The 16,042-nt window shown below is 41.7% G+C and overlaps 1 protein-coding gene across 1 annotated transcript in view; it reads left to right on the forward strand.

The window, feature by feature from the left end:
* MED12L (mediator complex subunit 12 like) overlaps positions 1 to 16,042 on the forward strand; it is a 240,815-nt gene that overhangs the window by 198,154 nt on the left and 26,619 nt on the right. The window contains 8 exon segments of the mRNA XM_015419617.1: positions 626 to 739; positions 1,964 to 2,166; positions 3,759 to 3,947; positions 6,882 to 6,956; positions 7,068 to 7,258; positions 7,542 to 7,703; positions 9,530 to 9,641; positions 15,085 to 15,174. Of these exon segments, the coding sequence (XP_015275103.1) occupies positions 626 to 739; positions 1,964 to 2,166; positions 3,759 to 3,947; positions 6,882 to 6,956; positions 7,068 to 7,258; positions 7,542 to 7,703; positions 9,530 to 9,641; positions 15,085 to 15,174 (1,136 nt within the window).

Here is a 16,042-nt window from a genome sequence, read left to right on the forward strand (position 1 = left end):
CTTGTTGTGCTGTTCTGGCAGGCAGGGAAACCACCCACACAACAGCACAGGGACTTAGCCAGTTTCCTTTTAATATAGCCTAATACATCCCCTCTTTCCCCACCTTTCATTGAGACGGAAAACAATGAAAAGGCTTTGTCCTCCTTCAGTTGTATAGGTTGATTGGCTATTTTGTGTTGACAAGGCTGCATGATCCCTGATTGAGTTGGGATCTCATAGCCAGCAAGTAGAACATGCAGTATAAAGACATTTCCACTGAAGCAGTAGAAATTGGAGAAAAGATGAGTGGGGTAGGACTGCATAATGTTTTGGGAACCTGTGTGATTAGATGAGTGGGGTAGGAGTGGAGAATATTAGTAAGAATCTGTATGTAATTTTAAAGGCAGAGATTTTCCTGGGTTGTGTGCCTGGAATGAGAGAGGCTTTGCCATGTAACCCAAGTAATCTGTCAACAATTGAGTCTTCCCCTTTGTAAAGGTGTGTCTGAGACTCTTTCTTATTACAGGGAGATTTGGATGTTGACATGGTATGATTTTACATTCTAATTAATATGTATTTAATTGTGAGATCTCTGTGTAATTTTTATGCAGGTGTACCATTGTGTACTTATTTTCTTCTTTCTTAGAGAAATCTTCCCCGGGAATTCGGTCATCTTGTGATCGTCACCTCTTAACTGCTGCTCACAACAGCATAGAAGTTGGAGCTGTGTTTGCTGTTTTAAAAGCCATAATGATGCTCGGTAAGGCAATGCATGGCATCATATGTAATGTTTTGCATTACGTGCCTAGCCAAAGTTAGAGAAATCCCACTAACTAAAAACAAACAAACAGGTGGGCTGAAGGTGGCGGCGGTGGTATTATTATTATTATTATTATTATTATTATTATTATTATTATTATTATTATTATTATTATTATTTGACATCTCAAGCCCCCCAAAGTCACATTTAACTTGAAAATATATGAAACTATGTGATGCTGCCTTGTACATAGTTAACCCATTGGCTCATTTAGCTCAGTTAACTGTGTTTGACAGTTCTTGGGAAGATCGCTGGGGCTTTCTACACTGCCCTCCCAGTCAAAGCTGGGTTAGGGTGGCTTACATAAAATCAGCATACAATTACAATAAAACAATTGAAACATTTAAAACAGTATTAAAACCGATTAACAATAACATAACAAGTGCTAGTATTGTTGTTATTAAATCAACGATGGCTACCATCTCAGCTCTCTCCCTCCATAACCGGCTTGTAGGTCTTCTGCAGGAGGCTGGCACAGGCTGTTAGTACGAATTCCAGAGGCAACAGGGCTTCCTGTACTAGTTGTTAATGGTGGCGGCAGCTCCAAAGGCCTGGCAGAAGAGCTCCATTTTACAAGGGTTTGTACCTAGACTTCCTTTGTGCAAACCCTGTTGCTCTACTGCTGACCCACAAACCTCCCACCAAACTTCTAACCACTTCAGGATGAATCATACCTTCAAGTAATGTAACAACATTTGAACCCAGTAGCACCTTTAAGACCAACAGTGGGTTATTCAAGGTATGTGCTTTCGTGTGCACACACACTTCGTCAGATACATTGAAATGGAAGCTAACGGTTCAAATATATAGGCAGATACCTCTGCTTAGGTGAACAGTAAATTAGCATTCTCAGACACTGCTTGCACCTGGGCCCAGACACAAATTATATGTATTGATATTAATTATATTATTTCAAATCTACTAGAGGCCATATTAGTCTGCTGCTCCTTTGTTCTTTACCGCTTTCCAATGCTTTACTCTTCGTGCTCTCTGAACTGCCCATTTGGCATGTTTGGCCAGCCCTGTTTTCTGACCTCCCCCGTGATCTTTATAGTTAAGACCAACAACTGCTCCCCTGTAATTTCTGGCTTTATGCACAACAGTATCTTCAGGACTGTAGTATCATGAATGCTTACTCATCTTTATGCTACTTCTGTTCTATAGGTGATGCTGAAATTGGGAGCAGCAGCATCCCATCCTTGAAGAAATCAGATTACTCTGTGCGACGATTGTTAGGTGACCTCAATGATGATGATATGTGGGATGGTGCCTCACATGCTTTGAAATCATGTGGAAAACCTGTTTCCATAGAAACTGCTAGTCTCAGTGAATATGCCAGATATGTACTAAGAACTATATGTCAGCAGGTAATGTACAATTATTGTTTTCCTTTGGGTGGAGTTGTCTTTTTTCTTAGAGATAGCTGTGGCTCATAAATATTTTCAAAGTTGTTTTTAGAAACTTTCCCAAGTTGGATGAGAGTACAGCAGTTGCAACACTGTTAATTTCTCCCAAACCTGTAAGACAAAGCAAAAAGACTATCAAGGCAATTTACACATGTATGTTCATAAACTAAGGATAAGTGATGACTTGCAGGTTAGGTGTGAGTGAGCCACCACAAATTCATCACTGCATATAGGACTTTTGACATTATCTGTTGTCAGTACAAAACTGTTCATGCATTTAGTTGAGAGTAATCAAGGGATGGAGATCAAGTAGTATGAACACACATGAACTAATGTCCCATCTGGGGTACCGTATAGGGAGGTAGGCTCCTCAAGCCCCCCAAAGGAAGCCTTAACAACAACAACAAAAAGGCAACCCTGCCAAATAAAGTTGAGTTCTATAGATGAAACAATTTGAGGATTAAATTTTTTGCTCTTTTGCTTTTAAAATCTGCTGTTGGTCTGAAGCCATGTATTGAGATAGTGCTGTCCAATCACACTTGAAGTTACATCTAATTTTTCAGTGGATTTAGGTGATTCAAACTAACTTCACAACAGTTCTTCTGGATGTCCATATGTGGACGTACAATTCACATAGGATCAGCACAACAGAAACATGTCACACAGAGGTCTCAACAATATGATCAGTATCACACACATAATCCAGTAATTGTGTCATTCAGGCCTTCTTAAATTATATGTATGTAGCTCCACCATAAAATTTTCATGTTGCATACACACACAGAATCTGAAATATGACCCCTAAATGTTTGGTGGTCTGAGAAGTGGAATATGAGTGCCATGTGAAGTAGAAAGTCATTATCTTACAACTGCACCATTTTCCATGTGCCATAAAATTCATTTTGAAGCAGACCAGATTGAGCAAAATTGTTCCTGCAATAAGAATCATCCTATTCCACTGAACATTTTGTTGAGAATTATATTATTATTACAAGTAAGGTATACGTATAAAAATGTGTATGTTAGACCATTTAAGAATACAACAGTGAAAGATGGCATTTACATTCCAAACTGAAAAATGCAGTGGAATTTTCACTTCTTGTACCTGAAAACATCTGGGCAAAAGCCAATGTTATACATTAACTCTTTTTGCACTGTTGAGTTGCAGCCAACTTACGGTGACCCCATAGGATTTTCAAGGCAAGAAATGGACAGAGGTGGTTTGCCATTACTTGCCTCTGTGTAGTGACCTCGTACTTCCTTGGTGGTCTCTCATCCAAGTACTGAGCAGGGTTGTTCCTGCTTAGCTTCCAAGATCTGATGAGATCAGATTAGCCTGGATCATCCAGGTCAGGGCAACTCTGTTTACTGTAATGTAAAATAATTTTTTCATAGTGCTTTTATTGCATCCAATAGTAAATTCCATCCTACTTCAACAAAATAAACCAGCTTTACTCTGAAAAACATTACATTTTATAATTATTCAAAGGGGAAAACCCCCAGATGTGCAATATGTTAACAGTTGCATTATCTATCCAACTCTTTGTTGATAGGAGTGGGTGGGAGAACACTGCTTGAAAGAGCCAGAGAGACTGTGCACTGATAAAGATCTTATCTTGGACCCAGTTCTTTCAAACAAGCAAGCACAGACCTTGTTGCAGCTTATCTGTTATCCTCATGGTGTCAAAGAGTGTGCTGAGGGTGACAATCCTCAAAGACAACACATCAAGCGCATCCTTCAGGTAAGTTCAGAAACAGAAGCTGTGTAATTCCCTTTTATTAGGATCAACCAAAATATCTCCAACTAGCAAGCGAGCTTTCAACTTTATTAAAACCTTCATCAGGCTGAATGTGTAGTATGAAGAAACAGATTAGACAGGAGAGAGGTAAATGTTTCAGTGCAGGATGGAGAAGCTTTTAGTTTATAGTTCTTGAGATTTTGAAATTGAGTAAAGGATGTGTTGCAGGCATGATTGAATTGCAAGAGTTAGTGTTATGTAGTGTTAAGAGGCCCGGACTGGAATCTCCATTCTGCTATGGAAGCTTGCTGGGTTAACTTAGGCCAGTCACCTGTACTTGGCCCAGAGTACTTAGCAGGTTGTTGTAAGGACAGAATGGAGAAGAAAAGAATGACATAAACAACTTTGGGTCTCCACTGGGGAGGAAGGTGGGTATAAATGAAATAAATAAATAATAAAATTAGGCTGCAGTCACACGGGCAGGAAAATGCAGGGGGGGGAAGCGTGGCTGTTTGCCCCGGGGCAAAATAACGCACGGTTGCGCGAGCAGACATCCCATGGAGGTCCCGTGGTAGGGAGAGGTGCCGATCACACCACAATCCTGCGGCACGGCAAAGAAGCAGCGCGCCGTGGCAAACGGGTGGGGTTTTTTCTGTACACCGATGTGTGCGCATGCTCCGTTGGGTGCTTGTGTGCATCCCGAGGACACTTGAAGAAAAAAAACCTTTTTGCGAGGGGACATGGGCGGGCGCCGGATGCCATGGGATTTCACCGGAAATACGATCACGCACCCGCCCTTGCCCCACGGTTTCCGGAAACTAGTACCTCCGAGGTACTAGATTTTTACCACGCATCTTCGGAGTGAAGCCTCGGGTGAGCCACGGGAGCTCTATGCTTCCCAGATGTGGCGGTGAGATTGTGCCCGGAAAATCTGCCTATCTTCTGTCTCTCTAGCGTGCCTAATGCTCCGTGTGACCGCAGCCTTAGATATGGTGCTGGGGTTCAACATGGCCTCCAAGAGACACCAAAAATGCACCATAAAAAGGCTTCTGTCTTGCTGCATCAACATTAATTGCTGCTGCAGTGCAGAGGTATACACAACACAGTAGCCACAAAATAGTTATGCACTTTGCTTGGTCATTCCCTTGCACCTTCCATTTTCTCCTTGCCATACCACCAGAAAGCTTTTGCCAGCTCAAAGAAAGTTGGTAGTTGCTGTATCTAAATAGCATTATAATGTTATAAACATTTTAAAACCAGAAGTGGCAGTGCAAAAAAAAATAAATGGCAGCCATGAGGGGATGGCTGCAACAAACTGAAAAACTGCCCAGATGGTGTACTAGTTTGCTTGAACTGTGGTCTTTCTGGAAAGATCAGAGCAAAGCAGGGGAAAACCTGGAAAGTGGATGATTGGTAGATGAACATAGATGGTCCAAAAATAGCACTCCAATTAGGAAGCCCAGGTGGAGCAAAACAGCCATGTGGATGCAACTTCTCTTCAGAAATCTAAAAGCAAGTGGTAAACTGGATGTCTCCCCGAAATGAATCCAAACATCTGGATTCTTTGTGAGGCAGAAAGCAGAAGAAAACTGTAGTTTCCCTTATGTTAGCAAAAGCAGGAGATTAATTTTAGAAGATGCATTAGGTAGAGAAACCAAACTGAATAATATTGCATTAGTGACTGGAGGACGATTAGCCCCTCATAATCAAAATCCCATTTGAAGATCTTCCCCCTCCTCCTCTTTGATGTCACTCTTTGATGTCCACATTTGGTATTTTGCAAAGTAATCAAAGATTGTACATAGCTTCATTGGCCCACAGAAATTCCAAAACCAACAGTAGTACAATATCCTTTTATTGGGACCTATCAAACCGTCACAAAGGAGTGAGCAAGATTTTAGTACCCCAGATGTCTTCATCAGGCAAGATACAGAATAAGACATCGTAATTTTATAATGACAAATTGAAGACTGATCTTAGGTGACACAGTAAGTGGAGTAAATAGCAACAAGCTCAAAGAAAACAAAAAGGGGGAAGGATGACAGAAAACGATAATCTGTGGACCAATAAGGCTACTTACTGTTGTACATTTCCATGTACAGCTTCTACACTGTATCATTTATTATTTGTTTATTTATTTTAAATATTTTATGCCACATTCATGTGCAGTTTGGGGTCCCCAAGGTGACAAGCAATCAAAACCATTAAATCAAACTTTAAAATATGTAGGCTAAAAACAATTTAAAACTACAATTAAACAAGACACATACACAGCTAAAACACAGAGAGGAAGGAGTTACAGTCAGGGAACATCTGATGAAACACTGGCTGCCACTGGGAATGGATGGGAAATGTGCAACATGATGATGTCACTAGATGGGATAAGTGACCCTGTAGGGAACCAGTTTGGTGTAGTGGTTAAGAGTGGTGGACTCTAATTTGGAGAACCAGGTTTGATTCCTCATTCCTCCATATGAAGCCAGCTGGATGACCTTGGGTCAGTTACACATCTTTCAGAGCTCTCTTAGCTCCTAAAAAACAAGTCTAGCTCACCACTAGCAAAACACTAAGAGCTACAATGCCATACAATAATCAATTAGTGACTATAAGGTGCTATTTTTGATGGTAGCCTTGTGCTACATAATGTGTACATAACATCCAATGTCATATCTGTCTTCAGTCAAAAGCTGAAATGTGAGAAAATAATCTCTGCTCATATAGTTAGATAGAGCCCCCTTACTCAAGACTGGTTCCTTCAATGCATCATCCCGCTCACTGCATGGGCCAAATCCACAATGTTTCACAGCAGGCAGCAGAAAAGAACAAGGTGTGTCTCATAGAAGGTGCATAAAGAATAGATGTGAGCCAAAAGACATGCTGAGTTAATTGGAGAAGCAATTCTTTTTAAAAGAAATAAATATTTTCTTCTTTGCACAGAACCTGGACCAGTGGACTCTCAGGCAGTCATGGCTGGAACTCCAGCTGATGATCAAACAGTGCATGAAGGAGCCGGTGAGTGTTTCCTTGCTTACTGTTTTACTCAATCAAGTACATGAAAAAAATTATCCTAGTGTACAAGAAAACTTGCCATGAATGTGCTAGTTTACTTATGTTTCACTGTAGGGTTCTGGGTCTGTGGCTGAAATGAACAGCTTGTTGGATAATATTGCAAAGGCGACAATAGAGGTGTTCCAGCAATCCGCTGATCTAAACAATAACTCTTCTAACTCTGGTATAGGCCTCTTCAATCCAATCTCTGTTGGAAATGCTGACACAAATATTACAAGGCAGAACAATAAAAAGACATTCCTCAGGTAATGAAATAAATCTGAATGGGTTTTGATGAGTAGGATTGAAACATTATGTAAATTTTTTTGTGCAAGGATGCTTGACAGAGGTACAAATTGTAGGCTGCTGCTTGTTGTTTGTAACCATGATTGTGGTATTAATTCCAAGTATCTGGAAACAACATGCTTACCTTAAAACATTTCCTATTGTAGGCTGTCAAAAAAATCTGCCTCTTTACTCTGAAGCAGTTGCTGAATTTAGTTAATAATAGGTTTCTTGAATGGGGTCTTGTATGTTTCATACTTCTAGTTCCTCTGAACGACAAGGTGTGTGGCTAGTGGCTCCCCTGATTGCAAAGCTGCCAACTTCTGTTCAAGGCAGAGTCTTGAAAGCCGCTGGAGAAGAGCTAGAGAAAGGCCAGCATTTGGGATCATCTTCCAAGAAGGAGAGAGACAGGCAGAAGCAAAAGAGGTAGATTTGATTAGGAAAAGAAATTAGTGCACCTTATAGTAATAATATTTGACACACAAGACTGGCTAGGAAGGTTTGTGCTTCCATTAGAGAAAGCAAGTCAGATTATTGCTTTGCAAAATCATTATCTCTGTCATGCAATGAAGATTTGTTTTATTAAAAACTCTTATGTGTGTGTCCAGCAGTGATTCTGCTTGGTCTATCTGTTTGGATGCAGTTAGAAAGAAAACCAGCAGTATGTATTGTTAAGCAAAATAGGAGAAGAGTCTTGTGGCACCTTAAAGACTGATAGATTTATTGTAACGTAAGCTTTGTGGACTAGAGTCCGCTTCTTAAATGTCATTACTGGTGCTCTGGGAAATGTCACATTTTTTAAAAAATGCCAAACACTTGTTGTGTAATTCAATAAAAGTGACATCATAGGCACTTTAAATGTCAGGTGTCCATCACAACCACACTTACTAAGCCATTTTCAAAGGAAATAATGTATTTTTACAATATTTTGCTTTCATATGAAAGCCTGCTTCCCTGTCAAGCCATGCTTGGTCAGTGTGACAACTCTAGATGTGATTTAGGGATACATTCATTACAGTCAGTATAAAAGTATACAGTATTCTCTACTGTAAAGTTCCCGTTTTCTGCATGAATTCACACTTGTCTAAATTCAAAAGCCTTCCTCAGAAAATTTAACCTTTTCCTGCTTTCTTTCCCTTTACCCTCCATATTCCACTTCATGATTGCTAGTTTCAGTCACACTAACCATATTTTAACTCTAATCTACTGTAGACTAACTCGTAGTTTCTGATCCATCAGTAGCATTATTTAATTAGCAAGGCTTGAAAGCATTAAGTGTAATGCCATTTGCTTCTTCTGCACCGGGATTGAAATTGGAGTATTGCATAAATCTTTGGTTTAAATTTACAGAGGACATGCCATAGATAGATAAGGGTCAGAGAACAGAAACATCTTGCCACTTTCTGTCTTGTAAGAAAGAAAATTTCTGCATATCCTGCCACTGGGTGGGTTGGGAGGGGACAAGATGTGGGGACAGCAGCTAGTTCATTTCTGAAGGCAAGAGTACACAAAAAACCTGTTTTTGATGAGTCAGGAAATAGGGCACATGTATTTTTGGCTGGCCTCTTTTTTTGCCATGTCCAAGTAAAAAATCATTAGCCTCTATTGGCTCTTTAATGTGTTCTACTGACAGATTCAAACATTCTACATTCAAAGAACCTTTTCTGCATTAATTGGTCTGCCAGGGAACCCTGAATATTGAAGAGGTGGCTTTGATGCATTTGAAGGTGCATCATTTTACATTGGCTACTGATGTGACAGTCCTCTGGTGTTTCTTATTTCAGAGCAAGATCAGTAAAGTGAGAAAAGCTTTTGGAAAAAGTTTGTTTGCATTTATTGATCTTCCCAGCTTACTTCCTGAGATACCCAAGTAGTTGGAAAACTGTTGGCCTAATCACTCACTTTGGCTTTGTAAGGCTTTAGATTGCTGCCGAAGTACACACTGCCTTATCCTGAGCTAGACTATTGGTCTCTTGGACTAAATATTGTCTACCAGGATGTGTAGCAGCTATGAAGGATCTCGGGCAGAAAAAGGCCTTTACTAATGCCTCCTACCTAAAATCCTTTAACTGATGCCAGAGTGGGTTGAACCCGAGGGCTTTCCAGTGCAAAGAAGTGCTCTACTACTGAGCTGCAGACATATGGGAACAAACCCTTTCAGGGAAAGCGCAGACAAAGGGAAGGAAGGGGTTGGAGACAGGATGTATCAAAATAACATTACTAATTGAATCTTGTCTCTGCCTCTTTTAAAGCATGTCTCTTTTGAGTCAGCAACCTTTCCTTTCTTTGGTTCTTACTTGCCTTAAGGGACAGGATGAGCAGCGAGAAGGGCTTCTCACATCTCTACAAAATCAAGTTAATCAGGTAAAAATAAGTAGATAGTTTTATGCTCTGCCTCTGATGCAAATCAATTATACTAATGGATTCCCTACAGATGGCAAATAAAATTGAAAAATATTCCTTATCAGTTTCAGGAAACTAATGATGGAAGATCAATGATGGAATATTCCTTCAAGTTTTGGAAATCACATCCCCTCCAAAATTTCCCATTTATGATCAAACAGCTGCTAGTCCAAAATAGCCCATTCCATCAACCTACTGTAGTGTTTTTGACACCAGCCCTTCTGCTCTTTCAATGGTTTAGGAACTGAGAACCAATGAGAAACTTTTGGTGAGCTCAGTTTTAATGGAAATCCTTGCCATTAGTGTGTTTAAATCTATAGTACCCAATAACAAGTCTGTGAATCTATGGAGTTTTGAGTAAAGGTTTTGAGGCTAATAATAATAATAACGATGATAGCAAGCCTTCAGATAACTTTTTCATCATTCGAGGTCTTTCATGCAAAGACTTCTTATATTTATAATATGTTGTGTGTACTGGTCTGCTGTGTATGCGAATATTTCTTATTCCCAGTTTATAGATGTGGGGTTGGGTTATTTATTTGTTTGTTTGTTTTATACCCCACCCGCTCTGCCAAGGCAGGTTCAGGGTGGCTAACAGGGCCATTGGCATCATAAGACAATAAAAACAATTTAAACAATTTAAAATCATCAATCCATTTAGAGGTACAACATATATAAGATGGCAAAAAAAACCCTGTCCTATTGGCCAGCATAGGGGAAATCAGCAGCTGGTGTCTGGCTCCTTAGCACTTAGTTCTTCAATATGGGCGCAGATGTTAAAGCAGGCAGCCAAGAGTAGATTATAGGGCATAGTTACTCGGACTGATGGTAGGCCATTTAATATGGCATCTCACTCAAATGCTTGGTGGAAGAGCTCTGTCTTGCAGGCCCTGTGGAATTTTAATAAATACCTCAGGGCCCTGATGTCCTCAGGGAGCTCATTCTACCAAAGCAGAGCTGTGACCGAGAAGGCCCTAGCCCTGGTTGTGGCCAGCCTGGCATCTTTCATGCAGGAGAGTACAAGGAGGTTTTGTGAACCTGACCACAGTACTCTCTGGGGAACATATGGGGAAAGGCAGTCCCTCAGGTATGCAGGCCGCTGGCCATATAGGTCTTTATAGGTAAGAAACAGGACCTTGAAGCGAACCCAGTGTGCTATAGGTAGCCAGTTCCATGGACCCATTCTGTTAATGGTAGTACTTTCTCCTGGTGTTTGCCCTGTTTCAAAGCTTTTGTATCAGGAGAAAGCATTACCATTTGTGGGACAGATCCATGAGACCTAATTCAGAGGGCTGAGAGAGAACATTTTGCCTAAAACAGCTTAACACACTGCCATGATGTGGATGGCCCAGCCTATCCTGATCTTGTCAGACGTTGGAAGGTAAGCAGGGTCACCTGAAACTGCCTTATACTGAATCAGACCTTTGGTCCATCAAAGTCACCATTGTGTACTCAGACTGGCAGTGGCTTTCCAGGGTCTTTGGCAGAGGTCTTTCACATCACCTGCTGCCAGATCTATTAACTGGAGATTCTGGAAATTAAACCTGGGATGTTCTGCTTGCCAAGCAGATGCTCTACCACTGAGCCACAGCCCCTCCCCTCTGGTTAGTATTTAGATGGGAGACAGCCAAGGAATTCCAGGGGTCACTACCCAAAGGAATACAATGCAAACCACTTCTGTTAGTCTTTTGCCTTGAAAACCCTATGGGGGGGTCACCATAAGTTGGCTGCAACTTGATGGCACTTTACACACACACACACACACACACACACACACGAGGCTCCTGGCTAAAGTTAAATTTGACCTCGATACTTCTCAGATTGCAGCCAGGGAAGAGCCAGTTTGGTGTAGTGGGAGAATTGGGTTTGATTCCCCACACCTCCACTTGCAGCTGCTGGATGACCTTGGGCAAGCCATAGTTCTGTCAGAGTTGTTCTTGAAAAGAGCAGTTCCTGTCAGACCACTCTCAGCCCCACCTGCCTCACAGGGTGTTGTTGTGGGGAGGGGAAGGGAAAGGAAATTGTAAGCCGCTCTGAGACTCCGAGTGAAGGGTGAGGTATAAATCCAACCTCTTCTCTCTTCTTCTTCTTAGGGTTGAGCTAAAGGATATGCTTGACCATGAGGAGAGTTGGGGGAACTTGCTTTCCCCACAGCTAGATGGAAACTGTGAAGAACTTCTTTCTTCAAGTGCCACAGGGCCCAATTAGGATCAGGACCATGACACAGGGGAGAAGATGCTTCTGTCTTCCCCCTCATGATATTTTCCCACCCCCAAATGGCCCAGGGAGCATTAGTTGACTCATTCCGAGAATTGGAGTCTGGGTGCAAGCTGTCAGAGTCCAAAGTCAGAGTCGAGATTCAGTCCAGAAGGTCAGTTACCAGACAGCAGAGTCCAGTTCAGAGCATGGTCCAGAAGGCAAGGTCTGATATCCAAGTCCAAAGTGGGTCTGAAGGTGAGTAGAGCAGAATCAGGACCTGTGTTTACTGAGTGCTGACTCGTTGTTTCCACATTGAGCAGTCTTTCTTGATTGGCTTTTATAGGCATCTGCTGCAAGGTTTTACTTGCAGACAACTGATTGGGAGTAACCCTGCAGCTTCTCATAATCAGTGAGCAGCTGGCATCAAGCCAAGAGACGTTTACTGTTGTCTTCTTGGAGCTCCATTCTAAGCCTTCATCTCTGGAACTCAAAGGGTGTGGGTGAAACTGGAGGGCTGGTAATGACCACCTGGGTTTCATCTGTTGGAAGGGGGCTGAAAGGTGCTGGTGGCTCCGTGTCAGCTGTGAACTCTGACAAGCCTGCAGTTCATCTTCTTATTTGCCAGCTTCTACTGCTTCAGTGCTGGCTACACAGGACTTCTCTTCTCCTGAGGAGTCCTTCTTTCCTGACTGGCCCAAAACACTGAGGGTGCACATGCAGTATTCCTCTGTCTGACTCATGGACTATCATTTGAGTTCAGTAGCACCTTAAAGTAAAGGTAAAGGTTCCCTTGCTCGAAAGCCAGTCGAATCCGACTCTAGGGTTGTGGTGCTCATCTCTGTTTCAAACCCGAAGAGCCAGCGCTGTCCGAAGACATTTCCGTGGTCACGTGGCCGGCATGACTAAACACCAAGGTGCATGGAACGCTGTTACCTTCTCACTGAAGTGGTACCTATTTATCTACTTGCAATTTCTTGCTTTCGAACGGCTAGGTTGGCAGGAGCTGGAACTAGAGACGGGAGCTCACTCCATCGTGCGGCACACTCAGGTCTCGAACTGCTGAACTACCGACCTTCCACAGCCTGCAGTTCAGCGTCTTAACCACTTGAGCCACCGCAGCTCCTCTTAGAGACCAACAAAAGTTTCAGGGTATAAGCTTTCATGAATCAAAGCTCCCTTCATCAGACACAGACAACGAAGGTAGCTTTGACTCTTGAAAGCTTGTACCTTGGAAATCTTGTTGGTCTCTAAGGTGCGACTGGACTCAGATCTAAGCATTCTACTGCAGACCAACCTGGCTACCCTCTGAAACTATCTTCATGAACTATCATCTAGTTCTACTCTTAGCATCTATGCTATGCCAGGTTTGTGTACATTGAGTGAGATTTTTTTAAAAAATCCTTTTAATAGCAGGATTGCCTTGCCTAATTGCAAACCATCTTTGGAAACCCTACTTCACTTAATGAAGAACTCCTTTTGGAGAATTGCCTTTTGAGAAACAGAAGCCCCAAACTCCATGGGCTCACAGACCTAGTTCTTCTAAGCACATTAAGGACAATAAATCACACTAAAACTAGTGGGACCATGCCACTTTATTTAGGATTGGGGAAGGCAGATCAAAAGCACAGGATTCAGCATGGCTTCTGTTTCATCGGTGGCTCAACAGAGATTTCTATCTGCCATCCTTGCTGCCCCATTTCCACTCCTCTCTCTCACTGCTTGCCCAGCACCCAGGAGAAACTAGGCATCTTTTAATGACGGTGCAGAAAACCAGTAATGTCCATTCAACTTCTCAAACCCTTGTGAGAGTTTAGTAAGCCCCAGTGGGCACATGTAGCTTGCCTTGCTATTTTAAAAGATGCCTGAATAGCAAGGAAGGAAGAGCTTTAGCTGCTCAGGCTCCTTAGTGAGGAACACCACAACAGAGGTAAGGGTGAAGCGATGGTAGTAGAGATTGCTGCCCCCCCTCAAATATTGTCACCCAAGGTGGCCACCTTGTAGAGCCAGCCATGCATTTGATCTTTGCTTTTCAGTGCTCAATTCCTGTATTGCCATTGCAACATGTGAACTGCTTTCTTTGGTACAGTTTCATGCCATGCCCATAATGGCTAGATGGAAGATCTATGTGGACCCAGTAAGTATCATCAGCCTACCTCCATGAAGGACTGGAGCAGTGAGGGAATAAACCAAGCTGCTTGCACAGGTCATATAGGTCTTCCATCTGGACACTGGGAGTGTACTAAGGGGCCACACCATGGGGGAAGATATTGTCAGTCTGCTGCAGTAATACACAAATTAGTATAGCATCCCGTGTGTTACTGCAAGAGATAGATACGTAGTCGTTTGTGTCTATCTAGTTTGTATATCTAGTTTCAACTGCTGCATTACCCAATACTTTCCCCCACTTCCACTTTAACTGCCTTTAATTCTTTCTCTTTGATTCAGCTCTCCTAGACTTTCACCTGGATTGGGCCATATCCAGGATTAGCAACCACTAGTATAGTTTAAATGTTCTAATGTAACCATCCTTCCAGTCTTGACTTCCAGTCTTCTCCAGTAACTGTTAACAGGCTCTGGGGCAAGTGATGATTTGTCTTCTTAGTGCTTGGGGGGGGTGTCAACAGTGGGAGGGCTTCTAATGTCCTGGCCCCAGTGGTGGACCTCCTGATGGCACCTGGTATTTCTGGCCACTGTGTGACACAGAGTGTTGGACTGGATGGGCCTTTGGCCTGATCCAACATTGGCGTCTCTTATGTTCTAATGTTCTTATGTACTATCTCTGGAGCATGATGTAAATCTCTGTGACTGTAGAGGCTTCCTTTTCTTTTTAGTTGAAAGGTATTTGTGAACACTAGAAAGGGCCCATTGCTCACAGGCATTAGTGGGAAGCTCATACTTCTACAGCATATTGAATTGCATCCTGAGAATATAGTGCATACAAAAGCTCCAGTGAAAATGGGGTAAAGAATGTTTTTTTCTTTGCACAATATCACAGATGTAGCTTGGCAAACAAATTAAATGTACAAATGGTAGTTTCCATTATCATACAGTATTTAAAATAAGCAAAAAGAGTTGAAGGTTAATAGCAAACAACATTGAAAGAAACTTTCTGTAATAGAGATTAAGTATGATATTCTGTATCAAAAAAAACTCAAGCAGAAATATGTAACATGTCTGTTGTGCTAACTGCTTTTTTTGTTCCTAGATATTAAGCAATTGGAGGGAAGAACGATATCAGGATGATGTTAAAGCTAGACAAATGATGCATGAAGCCTTACAACTCCGTCTTAATTTGGTAAGAATAAGACATGTTTCTCATGTTCTGGAATGCTGTTCATTTGAAAACAGCACAAAGTTAAAAATTATTCTGATAGTAATGGGAAAGCTGTGGAACAGTGAAGGAAAGAGCATAGTTTAAATTTCATGGGAAATTTTCTGGTTAGATCTTTGGCTTAGCCTTAGAAAACCATAGTTTAAAATGCCATCCTCAGGACATTTTAATTTCCAAACCACAAAAACTAGTATCTGAATCAGCAAGGCAGATTGAAAATGGGAAGTCCCAAAATAAGAGGGAACTATTTAGCTCCTGTAGGCTGACAGCAGACTTTATTCTAAGAGGGATATATGGCACATTTCTAATTCAGACGAACTGGTGAAAATTTTAATAGATGAAGAATTAAGATTTCACATGAGCATGAATCTGACAGCCTAAATTCTGATTTAGGGTTGGGTGCAAAAGTTTTGTTTTGCTAATTCAGAAACTCTTGAATAGAAGATTCCCCACTTAGTAGGAGCAGATTTTAAGATCCAGCATACAGTCTGCAGAAGCAAGAGTCCTATTGCTCAAGTATTAGTTCTGTCCTTTGTTTGTGTATTTTTACAGATTCCAGAAAGGAACTCAGAAAATGGTCAAAATATCAGTATATCTAATTTCTCCTTGCCAGCTGAAGGAAATAAGGCCTCTCTCTCTCTCCCCCCCCCCCCAGCTTAGGGTCCCCAAGGGGGCTAACAAAAAAAATTAAAACAAGTTTTTGAAATGCATAGCGCAAAAAGTTAAAAATAATGGTTAAAACACATATGCAGGAAGGAGGGTCAGGGGGAGAATGCCAGATGAAACTGATAAGTCAGTCAGTTGGAAGATGGTGGGGGGCAGATGGATTTTT

Source organism: Gekko japonicus, unplaced genomic scaffold (assembly GCF_001447785.1).
Source record: "Gekko japonicus isolate JY-2015 unplaced genomic scaffold, Gekko_japonicus_V1.1 scaffold1161, whole genome shotgun sequence".
Taxonomy (NCBI): domain Eukaryota; kingdom Metazoa; phylum Chordata; class Lepidosauria; order Squamata; family Gekkonidae; genus Gekko; species Gekko japonicus.